General features: G+C 52.3%; 1 protein-coding gene and 1 non-coding gene across 12 annotated transcripts in view; one reads left to right on the top strand and one right to left on the bottom strand.

Annotated features, from left to right (window-relative positions):
• Positions 1-18,817, bottom strand: part of PRKAG2 (protein kinase AMP-activated non-catalytic subunit gamma 2) — a 284,819-nt gene that overhangs the window by 105,610 nt on the left and 160,392 nt on the right. For 7 of the 11 annotated variants that reach the window (XM_007165414.3, XM_007165415.3, XM_007165417.3 and 4 more), the window contains one exon: positions 4,871-5,082. The exons of 3 other annotated variants lie outside the window; for them this stretch is intronic. In XM_007165414.3, the coding sequence (XP_007165476.1) occupies positions 4,871-5,082 (212 nt within the window). Of the gene's footprint in view, positions 1-4,870; positions 5,083-18,817 lie in introns of those variants that run through there. One more of the 11 variants, XM_007165424.3, reaches the window with a different exon arrangement.
• LOC114237711 (small nucleolar RNA SNORA68) lies at positions 12,226-12,358 on the top strand. Its single transcript, XR_003623223.1, has one exon. It is a non-coding gene; the product is annotated as a small nucleolar RNA SNORA68 (small nucleolar RNA).

Raw genomic sequence — 18,817 nt, 5'->3', positions numbered from 1 at the left:
AATTAATTAATTAATTAATTTTTGGCTGTGCTGGGTCTTTGTTGCTGCGCGCAGGCTTTCTTAGATGCGGCGAGCAGGGCCTACTCTTCATTGTGCTGCGCAGGCTTCTCACTGCAGGGCTTCTCCTGTTGCGGAGCACAGGCTCTGGGTGCGCGGGCTTTAGTAGTCGTGGCACGCGGGCTCAGTAGTTGTGGCTCGTGGGCTCCAGAGCGCAGGCTCAGTAGTTGTGGTTCATGGGCCCTAGAGTGTAGGCTCAGTAGCTGTGGCACGCAGGCTCAGTAGTTGTGGCTCGCGGGCTCTAGAGCGCAGGCTCAGTAGTTGTGGCGCACGGGCTTAGTTGCTCCGCGGTGTGTGGGATCTTCCCGGACCAGGGCTCGAACCCATGGCCCCTGCATTGGCAGGCGGATCCCTAACCTCTGTGCCACCTGGGAAGCCCTGGGACTGGCGTTTGTGCTCACACTGGACTGGAGATTTTCTCCCTTGAGAACTACACAGGCTCTATCGAATATTCTATTATGACGACTTCCCTGTTTGTGGCCCCCCAATAGACAGGAGCTCCTTCCTTTGTTCAGTGAGTCCTCAGCTATTTACCGCACCCCTCCCCTGCATGATGTGCTGTTAATAAATGGCGAACAAAATGAACACTGTCCCTGCCTCATAAGAGCCGCTTACGTACTTGTCATCCCATCAGCCTTTCCGAGCACGGTGTCTGGCACCCAGCGGTTGCTTCATAAATATTTGCTGAGTAAATAAATGATAAAATGAGTGCTGTCTACTAAAGACTAATTCATTACCCTCATCCCCTTTCCAATTTTTGAATAAAATTCATGGGAACAAAGTTTATAAAAGTGATCTTCACGGTCAATGTTCACAGAGAGCATCTTTTTATTCCAAAAGGCAGAGATGAATTATATCTAAATATTTTCAGGCTGATAGACGTCTTTAAGCAACTCACATTCCTCTATAAAGATTATGCCAGTAACGGAATGCATGAAATCAGCTAAACTCTTAAGGAACTTAGCACATAAGGACAGTCAACATAATCCAATTAGAAAGAAACACTTAAATGAACTTGAATCCATCACCAGCCCTGCTGCCAAGGGCTGCTGAAAGCAGAGACCTGGGCCTAACTACAGCTGCAGAGGCTGTGACCAACATGCAGAAGAAGCTCCTGGAGGCCTTGTGTGATAAAACTTACACATGATGAAGGCCCCTGTTTAATGTCTGTAGCCAGTGGGAACACTGTCTTCCAATTTTGAAACAGATCATTTCAAAACATAAGTGTTTTGGTTTTGATTTTCTGATTTGATTTTGATTCTGATTTGATTTTGATTTTCTGAAGCTCAAACTATATAAACATTGCAGTGTTGACTGGATCATTTAAAAAAATGTGGTAAAAGGATACAACCAAAAGTGTCTCTAATTCATAATAATTAGAGGATTGCTCAATCAGCATTAATAGTATATTAGAATACATATTATGTGAAGGTATAATGGGCATAATGATATATTTTGAGACTATAGAGATTTACTATCATTAACTGCTGTACATAGATGTGTAGGGTTTTCTAAAATTGTATTTACAACCTATATATAGGTAAAACTAAGTGCATTAATTGTTTTGTACATATGTGCTGCTAAATGGGTCTTAAAATAAATTTTGAACATAGTTTCTAAAATAGACAGCTACCATCCCCTTGTCACTTATTTTACCAATTTGCCTAGAAGCACCTCTTAATAGATTGTACAAGGCGAACTTTGTAAAATGATCATGGACAATAAGGTATATGGAGTCCAAATAACTGTGGCCTCCTAAATTATGAAAAAAAACTGTGGTAAAATATACTTAACATAAAATTCGTCATTTTAACCATTTTTAAGAGTACAATTCAGTGGTATCAAGTACATTCATATGGTTGTGCAACCATCACCACCATCATCTTCAGAACTTTTTTCATCTTCCCAAACTGAAACTCTGTCCCCATTAAACACTGACTCCCCATTTCTCCCCATCCAGACCCTGGTAACCACCATTCTGCTTTCTGTCTCTATGAATCTGACGGCTCTAGGGACCTCCTATAAGTGGAATCATACGACATTTGTCCTTTTAAGACTGGCTTATTTCACTTAGCATAACGTCCTCAAGGTTCATCCATGTTGTAGCATCCGTCAGGATTTCCTTCCTTTTCAAGGCTGAATAATATTCCACTGTATGTGTCCATCATGTTTATCCATCCATGACATTTGGACGGTTGTTGAAACTTCACGGTGCTATCAGTTCCCTCAGTCTGTTTGTGGAATCGCAGGCTCTGACCAGGGCACAGGGTCCATGCCCACAGCTGAGTACGGGATACAGCCGAGAACCCCTCCTCCCTGGCCCCAGAACCGCCTCAGAAAGCCTGGAAGGGCCCAGGCTCGCTGGCTTTCACCAAGAGCTCCATAGTTGTGCGGTATGAACAGTTAAGAATACCACTTTCTAGTCACAGTCGGGGTGGGGGCAGGGCACAGAGGGCAAACCTAGAACGCCCTCTGGATTCTCTCTCACTTAAACTGGGAGAGGTTGTCCCGAGCACAGAACTTCTGCAATCACGGAAAAACCCTGTGTCTGAGTCTGCACCATCACTTCAAATGATCTGAAGTTGAAATAACCGTCTCCTCTTCCATGCAGTGTCTCTTCTTACATGGGCTACCCTGTCAGTTATCCCTGGTCCATGAGAAGAAGCCAACATTTTGAGACTTGAGACCTCTCGGCCGGTCGCTTCCCTCTTGGCTCCCTCCTCCGGTCTCCTCCCTCCTCCCCCAGGGTTTCTGTCCCAGACCTCCTGGCCCACTGGCCTCTCGGCAGGTTTGGCACAAGGTGGAAGGCAGGAAGCAGTGGAGATGCCAGACGTCCTACCCCTCTGCCTCGCATGGCATCTCTGGCCAGTGGCTGCTTCTCCTCTGCGGTTCCAGCTCCTGCCAGGCAGACACACTGGTTCCACCTCCCACCTGATGGGCTCCCGACACGTCCCTCCAGCCCGAGGGGAGTAGTGGCTTCCTGCGTTTTGATCATCTTTGGGTTGCCGCATCACTCCTTTTTTGGATATATTTGTTATTTTATCTCTATGACCAAGTCTCTTTGCTAAATGCCCGGGAGAACAGAAACCTCTAGATCTTTTCTCATTCATACCCAAGAACACGGATGACCTTCCTCCTGGGCCCTTAGCTCGAAGCGGCCAAGACCTGCATCTCTCCACGTCTCTAGTGAGCGGTCCTTTTGTTCCCAATCTCTGCCAGATGCCCACCTCCCAGAGACAGCCCCCCGCCCCCAGCTCCTACCCCCTGCTACAGGTCACACTCCTTCCCACCCCAAGCCATGGCTAATTTTCTTTTCCAGGAGGCCCTCCCCTCCCCTCTCCCCTTACTTAGACCCTACAATCACCCAAGGCTTCCTTGCCCTTATCAGACAACAGTACTTTCCCTTTCCCATCCCCTGCAGTCTGGACTATGTTTCACTCCTGATCCCCACCCAACCTACTTTCCGCTTTTATTTAACTGTTTTATCTGAGTGCTATTCTGTTCCCAGTGAGACTGTTAAGCCCTAGAGGGCGGAGACAACACCTTGCATTTTATTCCTCAGCACTTAAAACAATACTCTGCTAAGCTTACATCTAATAAAATAATCATCAGACGAACAAGGAGAAGAGTCATAGTAGGTTCTCTGCATGACGAACACATCTTCTTTCTTCCCAAAGGTAGCAACTCTTATGGTTGGATGGTGTCCCCCAAAAAGCTACGCTGAGCTCCTGACCACTGATACCTGTGAATGCGACCTTATTTGGAAATCAGGTCTTTGCAGAGGTCATCAAGAAGTGGTCGTACTGAGTTAGGTTGGGCCCTCATTCCAACATGACTGGTGTTCTCAAAAGAGTTTAAAGCTGGACACAAACAGAGACAGAGGGAAGACAGCCATGTGAAGATGGAGGTGGAGACTGGAGTGACGCTGCCACAATCCAAGAAAATCCTGGGGCTACCGGAAGCTGGGAGAGGCCAGGAAATAGCCTCTTCCCCCTCAGAGATTGCAGAGGGAATGTGGTCCTGCCGAAACCTTGATTGCAGCCTTCCAGCCTCCAGAACCGTGAGACAATAGCCTCCTGTTGTTTTAATCCCCCCAGTTTGTGCCCCTTTGTTACGGCAGCTGCAGGAAACTAATACCACAGCTGAATAAAATAGTTACATCCATATGGATAGACTCTAGCGATACGGTCTTCGTATCCTTGCTGGGCACAGGAATGATACTGAGTGTCTGTGGTAGCCAACATGAACTAGGAGGCAGTGATGGTGGTCCCCACACGTAGGGCCCACGGTGTTGAAATGTAGAGTGTTTAAGCGCTGGTGCTAAGCCAGCTTCTTCCATCCATACCCCCGAGTCCCAATCCTCCGAAGGATGCAAAGACACCTGTTTCACCATCCCACTCTGCTTTGAAAGGTTCACCTTTCCAAGAATGCTTCCCAAGTCAAATGACGTCAGACTTTAAATCTTTAAAATCTAGAATAAAATTTCTACAAAAACCAATTTTTTGGCTTTGCCTATGACTTTTTACTTTAGTATCCCAATCAAGATAAATTCAAAGAAAGCTTTTAATGACTGATTTTTAAAAAGAAGCTAAGAGAGCAGAAAGCTTTTTCTGATCAGGTTCCAGATGTTACCATTCGTTTGGTTTCCATTTGCCTACTGTGCCCTCGTCATTTTTTGCTCAGTTTGTGATTCATGATAAAATGTACCAAAAATGTCAGTCAGGAGTGCACAGCTTTAGCTTCAGCTGTATACAGACTCTGCCCTCCCTCCCATACCTGGCGGCCCGGCCCCCAGGAGAAGGCCCAGACTTACAGATTTGGAGGGAGAATGGTGTGTTGGCGATGCTGACGGAGGCCTGGCTGAACTCTGGAAGGAGGACGGGCAGAACCTCTGGCCTGTGTCCGGAGGGGAAGAGGAGGCATAGATGCGATTTTCCAGTCGCTCAGGCTCATGCTTATAGGATTCGAGAGGAAACGTGTGCTGCTTGGCCACTTGGGTGGGTGTTGATGGAGAGGAAGAGAGGCCTGAAGTTGAGGAGGAAACCACACAGGGCCGTTAGAAATCTGCCTGACACAGGGAAAGGGGCTTCCATCTACAAGGGCCAAAAATCTCAAACGGCAGGGATATAAAAGATTAAATTCTGAATACTGGGGACAAGCTAGTAGACAATGACTTGTAATCCCTTAGAATCAGCTGTGCCCAGAAATCCCCTCGTCATCCGACTTGAGTCGTGGGCAGAGTCCCCTTGCCGTGAAGGGGCCGCTCCAACAGTTCAGAAGCTGTCGGGGTGAAAGACTTCTTACACACACACTTCGGATGTTATTTTCCGCCACTGAGTCCAAGACCATTGGATCTCCCCTCCTCCCCTACAAAGTATGGTGCCAAGAGCACGCGGAGTGGAACCCGTATTACTCGAGATGAGACATGAGGAAGTTCATGAAGTATTCAGCAGAGACAAAGGTCAGGGCTGCAGAAGTCACCTGACAACATACACCGAGGACCAGACGGGACACGCTGTTATTGTGAAAATGTGCCACGTGAAGATGGTCACTGTGAGTGTGCAGTAGTGAGAATCACCATGAAGATGAATGCTGGGGGCGGCTTCGGGAAGGAAGGGGCCTTGCAGAGTGAAGGCTTAGATGGATAGGAGCCAGGAGGAAGCGGGTGGGGAGCGGTGACCAAGGACCTGCGAGGAGGCTGGGGACAGGAATCTGCCAGAGTGAGAGGCCGTCCACTTCGACAGGGTTGGTACAATCCCGGGGGCCTATCTCACTCACACCTAGCTGACTGCACCATAAGATCATTGTTACGAGCTGAATGGTGTTCCCCCACCCCCAGAGAGATATGTTAAAGTCTTAACCTCCGGTATCTATGAATGTGACCGTATTTGGAAATAAGGTCTTTGCAGATGGAATCAAGCTGAGATTATACTGGAGTAGTTTGGGCTCTTAACCCTATGTGTAGTGTCCTTGTAAGAGGAGAAGACATAGACACACACAGACACACACACACACACTGACACACACACACACAGAGGAGAAGGTCATGTGATGACAGAGGCAGAGATCAGAGTGACGCCTCTATGAGTCAAGGAAGACCAAGCGCTGCTGGCGACCATCAGAAGCTAGAAGAGTGGGGCTTCCCTGGTGGCGCAGTGGTTGAGAGTCTGCCTGCTAATGCAGGGGACACGGGTTCGAGCCCTGGTCTGGGAGGATCCCACATGCCGCGGAGCGGCTGGGCCCGTGAGCCACAGCTGCTGAGCCTGCGCATCTGGAGCCTGTGCCCCGCAGCGGGAGGGGCCGCGATAGTGAAAGGCCCGCGCACCGCGATGAAGAGCGGTCCCCGCACCGCGATGAAGAGTGTCCCCCGCTTGCCGCAACTGGAGAAAGCCCTCGCACGAACCGAGGACCCAACACAGCCAAAAATAAATAAATAAATAAAATAATAAAGAAGCTAGAAGAGTGGAGGAAGGTAATCAAAAGGTACAAATTTCCAGTTATAAGATAAATAAGTACCAGGGATGTCACGTACAAAATGATGACTGTAGTCAACACTGCTGTATGATATACAGGACAGTTGTTAAGAAAGTAAATCCTGAGCTCTCGTCACAAGGAGAAAAGTTCTTTTCCTTTTTCTTTTCTTTTTACTGTTTCTATAGAGATGTGGGATGTTAGCCGACCCACTGTGATCATCATTTCACAATACACGCAAATCAAAGTATCATGCTGTATGCCTTAATCGTATACAGAGATGCGTATCAATTATTTCTCAACAAAACTGGAAGAAGGCAAAAAGAAGCTAGAAGAGGCAAGGAGGGATTCTATCCAGAGTCTCAGAGAGAGCGTGGCCCTTCTGACACCTTGGTTTCAGACTTCCAGCCTCTGGAACCGTGAGAGAAAAAACTTCTGTCATTTAATGCCACCCAGTTTGTGGTACTTTGTTACGGCAGCTCTAGGAAATGAATACAATAATGTTGCCTGATATTGATTTGTTTTCTAAGATCAGACTCTGGATTTGAGTCTGATCTCTCACATTTATAGGTAACTGAATAAAATTTTTATTTTGAATTGGTTATTTAAAAATATTTAATCATGCAAGCCAAAGCAAAGACATCAGTAGACATGGTCCAAGGGCCATCCTCTCGCTCCTTCTGACCTTGACAAAGACTGGTCAGCCTACGAGCCGCGAGCCTGGGGCTCTTTCTCTGTGCTGCTCCTCTCATGCCATCGCTGTGCACACACGTTCGCTCTTCTGCTTCCATCCTCACCACCCAGAGCGGCCGCCTAACTCATCCCATCTCCCTCCTGCTGACTCTGCGGCCCTATGAGCCTCCCACCCCTGAACTCAGCACACTTTGTACTGAGCGCTACCAGTGAACAACGAGCTGCTTCACACCAAACCAAATGTAAAGTATGGAATTCTCTCCCTGCTACCCGCCCCTCCCCCACGCCCCCAAATGCATCATCGGCCCAGAGCTGTCCTGGGTGAGGGGCAGGTGCTTGGTCAATGCCGGCCCACAACAGGCAGAGAAAGAGAAGGGGGCAGGGCCAAGGCTCAAGCTCAGTTGGAATCTTCCCTCCCATGTTTCCCAGGCAGAAGCACTGGGAGAGTAACCCGGTAAAGGAGGAGTGCCATTTTCCAGGGACCCCTTATCCCACAGAACCACGCCAAGTGGGGATCCCTGCCGCCCGGGCCCCAGGCTGACCTGGGAGGAGCTCCAGGTGAAAGCAGGAGGTAGAATGCTGTCACCACGGTTTTGAAGGTCTCCAGACTTACGACGTGAAAGGCCCCTAAGAGCAAAGGCCCCTAAGTTTCCAAAACTTTTTGGAAAAAAGTTTACCCCAAAGGTCTTGAGAAGCAAGGCCCATTTGGAGATGGGGCTGGAGGAGTGAGGAGGGGAGGACGGAGACTGGGGACCCCGAGCAGCTGGAGATCTGGTGGTCCAGCAGCTCTGCAGGGGGAGATGCAGGTGCTCTGGCGGGCAGGCCAGGCTGTGGGTGATACCCACAGAGCAGGAGTGAGGCCACGGGCCAGGCTGGGGAGGGTCCGAGCCTCTCAGGGGGCTGTGCCGGATGGGAGAAGGAGAAGGAAGCCCTCGGGCTGCTCTGTTTGTGGACGGGCACCTCGCGGGCCTCAGGCCCCAGGGGTGGTGGCGTGGCCTTCACTGGCTCCCGTGACAGCCCGCGCAGGTGCCACGGCCCAGCGGGAAATGTCACGGTCCCTGCTCCCAACTCTCGCCTGGGCCACTGGACACAGAGGCCCTTCCTGTGCTTTCTTTGGGGTGTTCCCTGCATTCCGGGGTTTGTGCTGGAGACCGAACAGAGGGGGAAACAGAGCAGGACTGGGTGGGGGCCTTTTAGGCTCAAAAGCCTGTGCCACTGACCACATCCTGACAACCCGCAGGGACCCCTCAGGCGGAGCCCCTCGGGGGCCTGAGTTCTTCACATAAAGGACAAGCAGCCCCAGGGATCTCTGCACCCGCAGCCAGCAGCAAGAAGCACCAGGGTGGACCCTACTCTGTCTCGCAGGGCTCAGTCTAGACCCGTCCCCATCTGGCGGCGACCCGGCTCCAGGCCCGCGGGGGAGTTTTCCGAGGCCAGAGGAAATCAGTGCCTCGGAGGGGTCATTTCGGCAGCATCTCTCACGACTACAAACACAAGTTCTTCCCCAGCCGTTCTGCTACCGGGCATTCGGGCCGCAGACGTACTTGTGTCAGCACTAACCAGCCAGTGTCTGGGGTCATCCACCTCCCTGGGGCTTCAAGGCAGAGCCTGAGACACAGATGCTCTTCGGTAGGAAGAGGTTACATACATCACCGCACGCCCGCAGCCTTCTTCCCTACGGAGCACAGCAAGCCCCACCGTCCTTCTCACCTCCCAGATGGAGGGGTAAGGGAAGGAAGCAAACCGCGGAGCCGTCTGCACAGAAGGGTCCATTCAGAGCTTCACAGACGGGGAAGAACCTGTGCACCTGCGTCCCACTGTCTGCATTTGCCCAGAGTGTCTGGGAGGATCTGGGAACACGGGCTGCATCCGGTGATGGGAACGACCGGCAGGGAGGAGGATCATCGTGGGCCCTTTGCTACTTTTTGATATGATGTATAATATCATACGAATGATGTATTTGTTATTCAGAAAATCACTTATTTCAGCCACTCTTCTGCTGTTGAGGCAAGAGGCCGACTAACACGGTCTGGAAGCGCCTGCACCCTGATCCTGGCGCCCAGCCGGCTCCGGCCAGACGGAGGACAGGGCCTGCTTCCCCCCAGGCTCTCCCCCTCAACTCTCCCCATTTCCCCTTCTCTCTGGAGGATGCTGTCCCACATAGGACAGTCTTCAGGACGAAGCCCAGTGGCCACTGTGGGGGGACTTTCAGAGCTGGTGGAACTCCTGGCTAGCTCTTGTGACAGAATGTTAGTTTCTCAAGTGCGAAGAATTAAAGAGACTGTAATGGACGAAGCAGCTTGCTACCTAAGAGGGCTCCTTAAAGCCCAGACGGCAGCTTCTGTGTCCCCCGGGACTCATCCCACACAAGCACCAGGACGATCCTGACTCAGTCCCCACAGAGGGCAAGAGGGACGGCTGGATGCAGAACACGCGCCCTAGACACACACAGCCTCGGGGAGCTGCCCAGGATGAGGAGAAGATGCCGGGCTTTCCAGCCGGTGGTGGGAACAGTCTGTTTCTGGTGGAACCAAATGGAACTCCACACCCCTCAAGGAAGCTCCTCTCATGGAAATCTTTCCAAGTTCAAGAGATGCATCCACCTTTCCACCTGGCCTCCTGCTTCCTCTGTCCTCCCTTCCCAGCGCAGGTGATTCCTGCTGGGAAACAGGATGGTACCCTGGACCATGGTGGGGGGGGGGGAGGGGGGGAGGAGGGGACAGGTAAAATGCTGTGTGGATTAGGAACGTGTGTAGCTTCGGGTACGGGGAAAGAACTTTCCTAGAACCAAAAACTCGCCCCCTCTTTGCACTGAAACCCGAAACATCTCTAAGAGGGTGGAGTCTTATGATACCATCTTACTGGTTACAAAGCGCTGGGACACACTCTTGCTCTGTTTGCTCCTAGCAGCTCCCACCCCCCGGCCCCGAGAGAAAAAGCAGGCATGTTTATGACCCCACTTCACAGGTGAAGAAACTGGGGCTTAGAAAAATTACGGATCCATTCACTTTAGTGAGTGAATGGCAGACGTCACAGCCGGATCCAAATTCTAGACTGTTTTTGCCGTGATTAAACTGGAATATCGCCCAGAGAAAGAACACAAAGACTTAGAATCACACTTTGGGTGCGTGAATCACCCTTCCAGAAAGTGTGGTTTCACAGGCCAAGAGGAGGGAAGCATGGGTGCCTGGAGGGACGTTGGTGTTGCTGAAGGACGGGAGGGGACGCAGGAGGGAGAGGGGGGCTCCCCGCGGTGGCGGGGCAGCGTTGGCGGGGCGAGGATGGGTGCCTTCAAAGATGTTTTCTCTTCCGTGCCAGGCAGAAAGAGTAGAGACACTTTCACCAGAGAGGGGACTTGTGCTCATACTTATGCCACTTTACCAGTGGGGGGAAAACTGTCTTATGAAAGGAAAGGGGGCCAGGTAAGCACGATATACAGAAATCTTTTTTCTTTTTTTGAATATTGGTGTCACAATAAAGGGAAAAATGGGGCAATGCTGACACAATCCTCCATTACTTTTAACCTACTTTTTTGTTTGTTTGATTGTTATTTATTTATTTATTTATTTATTTATTTATTTTTGGCTGCGTTGGGTCTTCATTGCTGCACACGGGCTTTCTCTAGTTGCGGCGAGCGGGGGCTACTCTTCGTTGCGGTGCACGGGCTCTAGGTGCCCCGGCTTCAGTGGTTGTGGCACGCAGGCTCAGTAGTTGTGGTGCACAGGCTTAGTTGCTCCGCGGCATGTGGGATCTTCCCGGACCAGGGCTTGAACCCGTGTACCCTGCGTTGGCAGGTGGATTCCCAACCACTGCGCCACCAGGGAAGTCCCCCCATTCCTTTTAAAGAGACCAGTTTCTTTCTTTTTGTTTTGTTGCTTTTTTTTGTTTTTTTTTTTACTTAAAACAACAATAAATGTTTATTAATTCACACAGTTTCAGTGTGTCAGGAATTTGGGAGCAGCTTAGTTGGATGGTTTGGGGTTGGAGTCTTTCATGAGGCTGCAGTCAAGGCTGCAGTCCCAATTGATTTCCTAACTGTAGGATAAACTCCCAAACTCAGTCTCTCAGGAGAACCATGTGTCTGATTGGCCAGCTGCTATGGGCCAGGTCAAGATGCAGCAGACAAGTCCCACCTTTCAGTCTGGCTGGAGGAAATGGGACAAAAGCAAAACCAGCACCAACACCACCAGCAGCACTCAATGAGCTCCAAGAGTGAAACGCCTGTAAGGCCAAAACCGGGGGCATGCAGAGAAGGGGCTGGAGGGGCGGGAACGTCCCACGGACACACCCGGAAGAGCTGGGCCTCAACTCTGGAGAATGAAAAGGGTGTACGTCTGATTGAGACAACTTTCCCATGGGCCCAGACAGCACGGAGCTGTGGCAACAGAACCGAGAAGGACAGACAGGTTCCCCTGTCCTGTTCTTCCGAGAAGGCTCTCCCCGCTTCCCCTGCCCTTTGAGGTCTCTGTTAGCGCTGCTGTCAGCCTCTGAGAGTGAACAATGCCTCCGAGTCTCCCGAGGCCGCAGCCAGGGCCCGTGAATAGGCTCAGCGAGTGAACAGAAACGACTCCTGGCAGCCACGCCAGACACCAGGCCAGCGGCTCCAGACACCAGGGAGCCATGAGCTGGTGACTTCACAGGGCCAGGCTGTGCTGGCGTGGGCTGCGTCTGGAGAGCAGGGGAGAAAGGAGAACAGCGGTGCCACGGGAAGAAAGCGAGCCAACAGGGGCCAGCAGAGGGATGCAGAGGACAGGCCTGCATTTCAGGAGCCTCAAGGTCCAGGCCTAGTCTCACCACTAACTAGCCAACCCCGTTTTGTAAAAATAAACCGGGTAGACGAGATGGCCGTGTGGTGTGCACCTGCATGTGCTCTCCCCCCACCCCCCACCTCTTCCTTGGGCAGCACCAGCCTTTCTCATGCATGTTAGCACTTGGCTAACAAGACTAACAAGGCTGGGTCTGAAATACCAAGGAAGAAAAACCAAAATGAAAAAATTCATTTTCCAAGCACCTAAACCCAAGAACTGCTGTTTCTTGTAACAGCGGTTTAAACAGAGGTGCTAACAGCAAGTGGGTCTTGTCGCCTTTGGGGGGCTGCAGCTGTGCCCCTCAAAGTGAGTTTGGAGGTTCTACACACTTGGTAGCCAGTACCTGCTGGGACCAGATGCTGTGGCCACTCGTTCCCCAAGTGCCCCCCTCCTGATCCCTGCAGACCGAGACATGGGCTCCCGGCACCGTGCCCGGGCCCACTCGATCCAGATCATGAAGGTGGAGGAGATCGCAGCCAGCAAGTGCCACCGACCAGCAGTCAAGCAGTTCCACGACTCCAGGATCAAATTCCCACTGCCCCACCGGGTCCTCCGTCGCCAGCACAAGCCACGCTTCACCACCAAGAGGCCCAACACCTTCTTTTAGATGCAGGGCCTCCCCGTCCCCAGGTCTGCCCAAACAAAACTCACTGGGAAAACCCGGTGCTCAGAAAAAAAAAAAGAAAAAATTCATTTTGTTCCTGATCTTAAACGTCCTTGCTGACCATTGTTCCAAGAGCACGGAGTGAGAAGAACAAATTTTCAATTTACCCTGGATGGGGGTTTGCTTAACATGCGGCTTTTAAAACAACTAACTACGCATCACAGAGATGGAGGGGGGGGTGGGTATTGTTCCTAACTTTGGAGGGATGGTGACGAGGGTCATGGGAGGATGGTGATACAGACAGCGTGTGTCAGACAAAATGCCCCAGCCAGGGAGAGGCAGGGACCCCTGCTGCTAAGGGACCATGCCACAGAGAGGGACATTCGGAGGGACAGAAGGCCCCGGGCAGTAGAAGAAAGACAAGCAGGGTGTGCACATGCTGGGGTCCGGTCTGCCCTGTGGAGAGTGGTCCTCGTGTAAAGGTGCACCGCTGACGTCCGTCAGACACCAGTGTGTCCCCACCCAGGGCTGATGTCAGTGAGACCAAAGGTGCAGAGGCAGGTCCCCAGAGCTGGTCAGCAGATCCCCTTCTAGGGTCACAAGAAGCACCCTGAGGCCTCACCAGCCTCGGTCCAAGCATCCATTACTCAGGCCCGGGGAGGATGGGGCGAGGACAAGGAGTGGCTGGCCTGAGCCAGGCCCTGTCCAGGAGGAAGGTCTGCAACACTCCAGACACGCCATCACGGTACAGGTGCAGGCACCCGCGGATGCGTCCCTGCGCCTCTTTGTGAATTCCCAGACCACAGGCTCACCGCTGTGTCCACCAAGCACGCCGAATGATTCATGATGCCTGATGGGATGAAATTTAGCCTGGAGCTGCCAACTGACTCAGCAGGGCAGGACAGCCAAGGCGGTGGGTGGGGGTGGGGGCGGGAATAACCTGAGGTGGAACTCTGGAAGGAAAGGAAATCTCCACTTTGCTCCTCCCTGTGGTGTCTTTCAGAGTAACCTACGGGAGCCTGGGAAATACAAAGGCAGTGTGAGTTCCACGTCTAAATAGGAAGCTGCATCATCAGGAAATTTGGGCCCAAACCTGAGACCCTGGTGAATCCGGGGCACAGGCCTGACCTGAGGTCTGAGGCTCGATGGTAGATTTCTAGGTCCTTCTTGATTTTAAGGAACCACCCATGTCCGGTGGCAGCTGGACTTTCGGGGGCTTGAACTCTACTCGAGGGGAAACTAGACTTCTCTGGCCTCCGTGGGCTGGGGTCTCCCTGGGTGCCAACAGAAGCAGGCACTCTGCTTTGCTCAGGAGGACAGTTGGACTGCCCACCCTGGGCATGGCTCGTGTGTGGCCTGGGTCTGTCCCAGCCCAGTGGTGGTCTGCTCTGGGGCTCTGGGCAGAGTATCCCTGAAGAGTCCCCATAACTTTTCCACTGAACTTTGGATAACTTTCTGCCTCCGTTTCCCATGGGAAGGCTTTGCTCAAGACCCTTGGTCTGGGCAGTCCCCCGTCTCCATCCCCGGAGTCTGACCCAACACGCTGGGCAGGACGTCTGAGTCACCCGGTCAGCTGAGAGGCTCTCAGGCCACAGTTCTCAAACCCGGCTGAGCAGGGTCACCGGGCAGCTCAGAGAACACACAGTCTCAGGTCTTAAGGATTCTGTTGAGTGGGTCTGAGGTAGAGCCTCAGAACCTGCATTTCTTAAGTTCCCCAGGTGATACAGGTGGCCAGACAAGTTTGGAACCATTCATTCAATCCAACCTCCTCATTTTACAGATAAGAGACTTCTAAAGTAACTCTAGTTCCCATTCTTCGTGGCCCGTGGAATGAGGCCTCAGCCCTCTCTCTCTCACAACTCCCTTCTTTGAGAGCAAATTCTCTTCTTTCTGAGTTCCAAGCCCCCTGCCTGGCCTCTGATGGAAACCACTCTTCCTGCAGCCCATGACAGTCTCATGCAGAGACTCCCTTGAATTACGTCTCGTCCCAAGGGCCCCGCTCCTTTCTAGCTGGCTGCTTTGAGACCTTGCTCTGAATGTTCCAGAATCACCCATTTCCTAAAAGATGCTCTCCTGGTGTCCTCTCCACCCTGTCCACTCCACCAGGGCCCCTCTCTCAGGGGTAGAGATTTTGGACTCTTCTCCAGAAATGGGCCTGGATAACTTTATATCAATGGCTTTGGCTCTGGCCATACTTGAGCTTACTCTCAATTCATATATTAATTTAGAATAAGGTTTGGGGCTGCAAGTTTCGCTTATAGACTCTAAGAGTCTGTTTTACAATCTTTTATAATTGAAACTATCCAAAATCTGTTGGAGAGGGAAGTCATTTTGGAGTCAGTCAAAGCATGATGGTAACGTGGTAGGTGAAAAATTCTTTCTTCTAAGAAAACAAACTCTTTTAGGACGTTTTCTAAGGTTGTTATTCTCCTAGAAGGAATGCAGGAAAAGCTGCAGTTTTACAGGGCTTTGTATACCCAACAGCATTCTGGACCTAGTTATTAAGTCGTTGGCTCTAGCGTGTCGATTTTTGCATGGGTAAACCGGCAAAAGAAAACGAAACAGAAACAGTGGTGGGGGGAATGTCGTGGGCATTCACAACGGTAACTTTGGATCAGTTCCAGCAGTCTGGTCCAGCCTCTGGTGTCTGCCTGGCCTTTAGAAGAGCTGTGCCCTTTTCATGCTCCTCTGGAGGCCCGAGTTCTGCTTCGTGGCCCCCAAATGTAACCCTAGCTACTTCACTACAGCAAAAGATAAGAGCATATGTGCCTTTTGATGCGGAACCTCAAAGGCAATCCTCCGCAAAGGGATGAGGGAAAAAAAAAAAAAAAAAACAACAACCTTCAGTGGCTTTGTAAGAGGGAGAGATTCTAGAACAATTGGTTCCCATATAAAGCAGTTTCTAAGGAACAATTTGCTAAGGATTCGACAATGTAAGGGAAGTAGCTACGCCGGTGCCCGCTGATGATGGTCTCTGTGCAATCACAAAAGTAAGAGGCGTCCTCTGGTGCCACCCAGATTAATTCAGCCGAACGTGACAGAGTCAGGGTGGCTCCCACCAAGTGAATCGGAGCGGTGGAAACGGTGGTGGGTGACCTTAGTGGACAAATGTTTCATGACCTCATTTTACAGTGGAGGAAACGCAGGCCCTGGGAGGCGATGTGTCAGGCCCATGGGCGACGGCTAGGACGGAAGCTGGACCATGCACGGCAATGACACGGGTCTTCAGACCCCCAGGCGGGCACCTTCCCTGAGCTCTGAGAGGGTTCAGACTCCGATTCACCAGCATGAGTGTCAGGGCAGGAGAGAGGAAAGAGCGCACGTTCCCATGGGGGCACGGCAGGTGCGTGGGCTCAGAGCTGGGAGGGTGGCACTCGGGGTACCCACCCCACTGCCTGCAGGCTCCTCTCCCCTTGCCCGCCAGCCACCCCGAATACGCCCACAGGCTGCACAGGGTGGAGGGGGTAGTGGCCAGCCCTGACTCAGACATGCTGGGTTTGGGAGAGGGGGAGGAGAGTCTGCCCTCGTCAGTGTGGTGACTGTCATTTCCTGAGAGCACATAAGGGAAGGACACTAACTCAGCAGGAGGCCGTGGAGTTTCATACTCGCTGCTGGTGCCGAGGTGCCCGGGGGCAGGGGAAAGGCTTTCTGACACTGGCCACAGGTGGGGCCCGAACATTTCTGGGCAGGAGCCCTCCTCGTGGCCTGCGCTGCTCAGATGCTCCCTTAGGTCAGGACTAGCTTCTATGCAAGTTCAGACAAGTCTTTCTGACCTTGATCTCTCTGAGATGCCTGTTTGTAACACAGCATTGTCCAGGCAAATTGTCCTGGCAAAGCCAGCCTGCCGGTACTCGCTGTGGTGTGAATCAGTGGATCTGGTTTGAGGGTACACTTGGAATTGGCCCTGCTGAGACGGGACTACAGTTCTGTACAGGGAGGGGCAAGACCGGGCCTCTTCAAGAGTCAGCAGAGCCTGTGCCTGAAAAGGGGCTCTGAGCCGGGCCTCCCCTCTCTGTGCCTGGGACACCAACCCTCCGCGGCTTTCCCTGCTCTGTCTCCAGCCCCTCTTGGAATTCCTGGTTGTTCACTGCCCATCACCTGTTTATTATTCCAGCTGACAGGGAAACCTGCCACTCGGAAGCTCCCAGGGCGGACTTTTTAAAATCTGAAATTGCACCTTGAGTTATTCCTACACTCTCTGCAATTTGTGTGTTGGAACCACTCAGAACCCTTGATGTTAGCTGCCCTGGCGCGGACTGTGGGCGCCCCCGGCTCGTGGAGTGCGGTCCCGCCCGCCGTGCTCGGTGGGCCCCCTTTGGGTGGCTTCTGGGCTGGGCTGTTTAGCCTCCCCACTTCTCCATGCTGGACTCAGTATGCGGGAGGAGGGGCCGTGGGGATCTAGGAAGGGCTCCGAGCCCCCGTCCCCTCCCCGAGGTGTGTGCGGTCATTTCCAGATGTGCAGCCCCCATGGCGTCTGGAACGCACCTCCCTACCAGGCCCGATGGCCTGTGGGCCCGGGAGCCGTTTGCGAACCACCACTTTGGAAAGCCTCGTTCTGCCCAGCAGGCGGAGGAGGCTGAGGCCTGGAGCCGGGGAGCCGGTTTGTGGGTGGGTGTGATGCCCGGCTCTGGCCTCCCGCTGGGCGCCCAGCAGGCCAGGTGGCTGCCGGCCAGAGCGGGCATCCCTCCCCTCCCCTCCCCTCCGTGGGGTGCTGGCGGCGGCCGCTGCCACGGGACTCCAACGAGGGCTCTCCTGTGGCTCTGTTGACTCAACACATCACCTGACACCGCCCGCCAGGCCTTCTGGGTGTGAGGAGCCGGTGAGATGGGTGGCGGGTGTGTGTGAGACCAGAGTGGCCTCCAGCAGGGCGGGCATCCAGACCGAGCCTCTGCCACCGGTGCTGTTTCTATGGGGCTGGTCTGAGCTGCCAGCTCTCCTCATCCGCCTCACGGCCAGAGGGGCTGAGAGCACCCCCCCAACCCCCGGGGATGAATGGGTAGACTCTCCACGGAGGAGGAAGAGGGGAGGAAAGAAAGCTGCTGACAGAAGGGAACCAAGCATCTCAGGATGGAAACACACGTCCTGGCTGCGTCCTTCTAAAGACAACCCAGAACCTCAAACAACAGCAACACAAGAACAGCTCTGGGAGTTCAGGACATTCTAAAAGATCACAGCATCATTCCTGCACTTTCCCTGGTTAACAACTCCACCAGAGGGAACTGGAAAAGGGACCGTCTTTCCGGGAAGCCTAGAATTCCTCACCTTCCCGAGGCCGACCTACAATAACCACCACCCTCAGAGCTTGTTTCACGGATGGGGAGAAGGCAGCCCCTATGTGCAGGTCCCCTTCCAAGTACCTCACCTGCTCGATCAATCTCTTTGATGCCCCAGGCTCCCCTTTCTCCAGGTCATTTTTACCTGAAAGGCGTCATCCCTGTGAATCGTGGCCAACCGGCTCAAGGCTGGCGGGAGAGCAGTTACTACACACACCACGAGGAGGGGGCCACAGAGGGTGCAGGGAGGAGAAGCAAGCGCAGGGCCGGGCCCCCGGCCTCAGTGGTACCCAGTTAGCACGCTCTGCCTCTACGTCATCTTCTCTCTGGCTTTCTAGAATCGGTGTGTGAGAACTGAGATCCACATGCCGTGCTTGGGGAAGCGGGTTTTCCCCCACCGATCTTCTGATTCAGTCCACAGCTTCTGCATCTACTGCTGGCTAAGTTCCTCTTTTGTAAAGCCTTCACGGGTTTCTGGAATTTTTTATTCTTCCTTTTTATGTACCATGCACCTTCTGACGTTATAAAGTTACAGTATGCTGTAGTTACATCTTTACAGACCTCGTCTCCTCCACTGAGCGTGAGCGGTAGTGAGTCTTATTTATCACCGTGCCCCCTGCATGCACGGTGCCTGGCACGCCGACCCTCCTCAGTAAATATTCGCAGGACTTACGCGGCACCCCCTTTGTTCAACAAACTGCTCAACAAAAGCACAGTCCATAAAAGAACAAGTGAATAAATCGGATTCATCAAAATTGAAAACTTAAGCTCTTTAAAAGATACTGTTAAAGAAAGGAAAAAAGACAAGCGACAGGGAGAAAAATAGTGGCAAAACCCATATGTGATAAAGGACTTGTATCCGGAATATATAAACAACTCTCAAAACTCCATAATAAGAGAACAAATAATTC

Source organism: Balaenoptera acutorostrata, chromosome 7 (assembly GCF_949987535.1).
Source record: "Balaenoptera acutorostrata chromosome 7, mBalAcu1.1, whole genome shotgun sequence".
Classification (NCBI taxonomy): Eukaryota; Metazoa; Chordata; class Mammalia; order Artiodactyla; family Balaenopteridae; genus Balaenoptera; species Balaenoptera acutorostrata.
The sequence above is the reverse complement of the archived record's forward strand: the minus strand, read 5'-3'. Positions and strand labels throughout refer to the sequence as shown.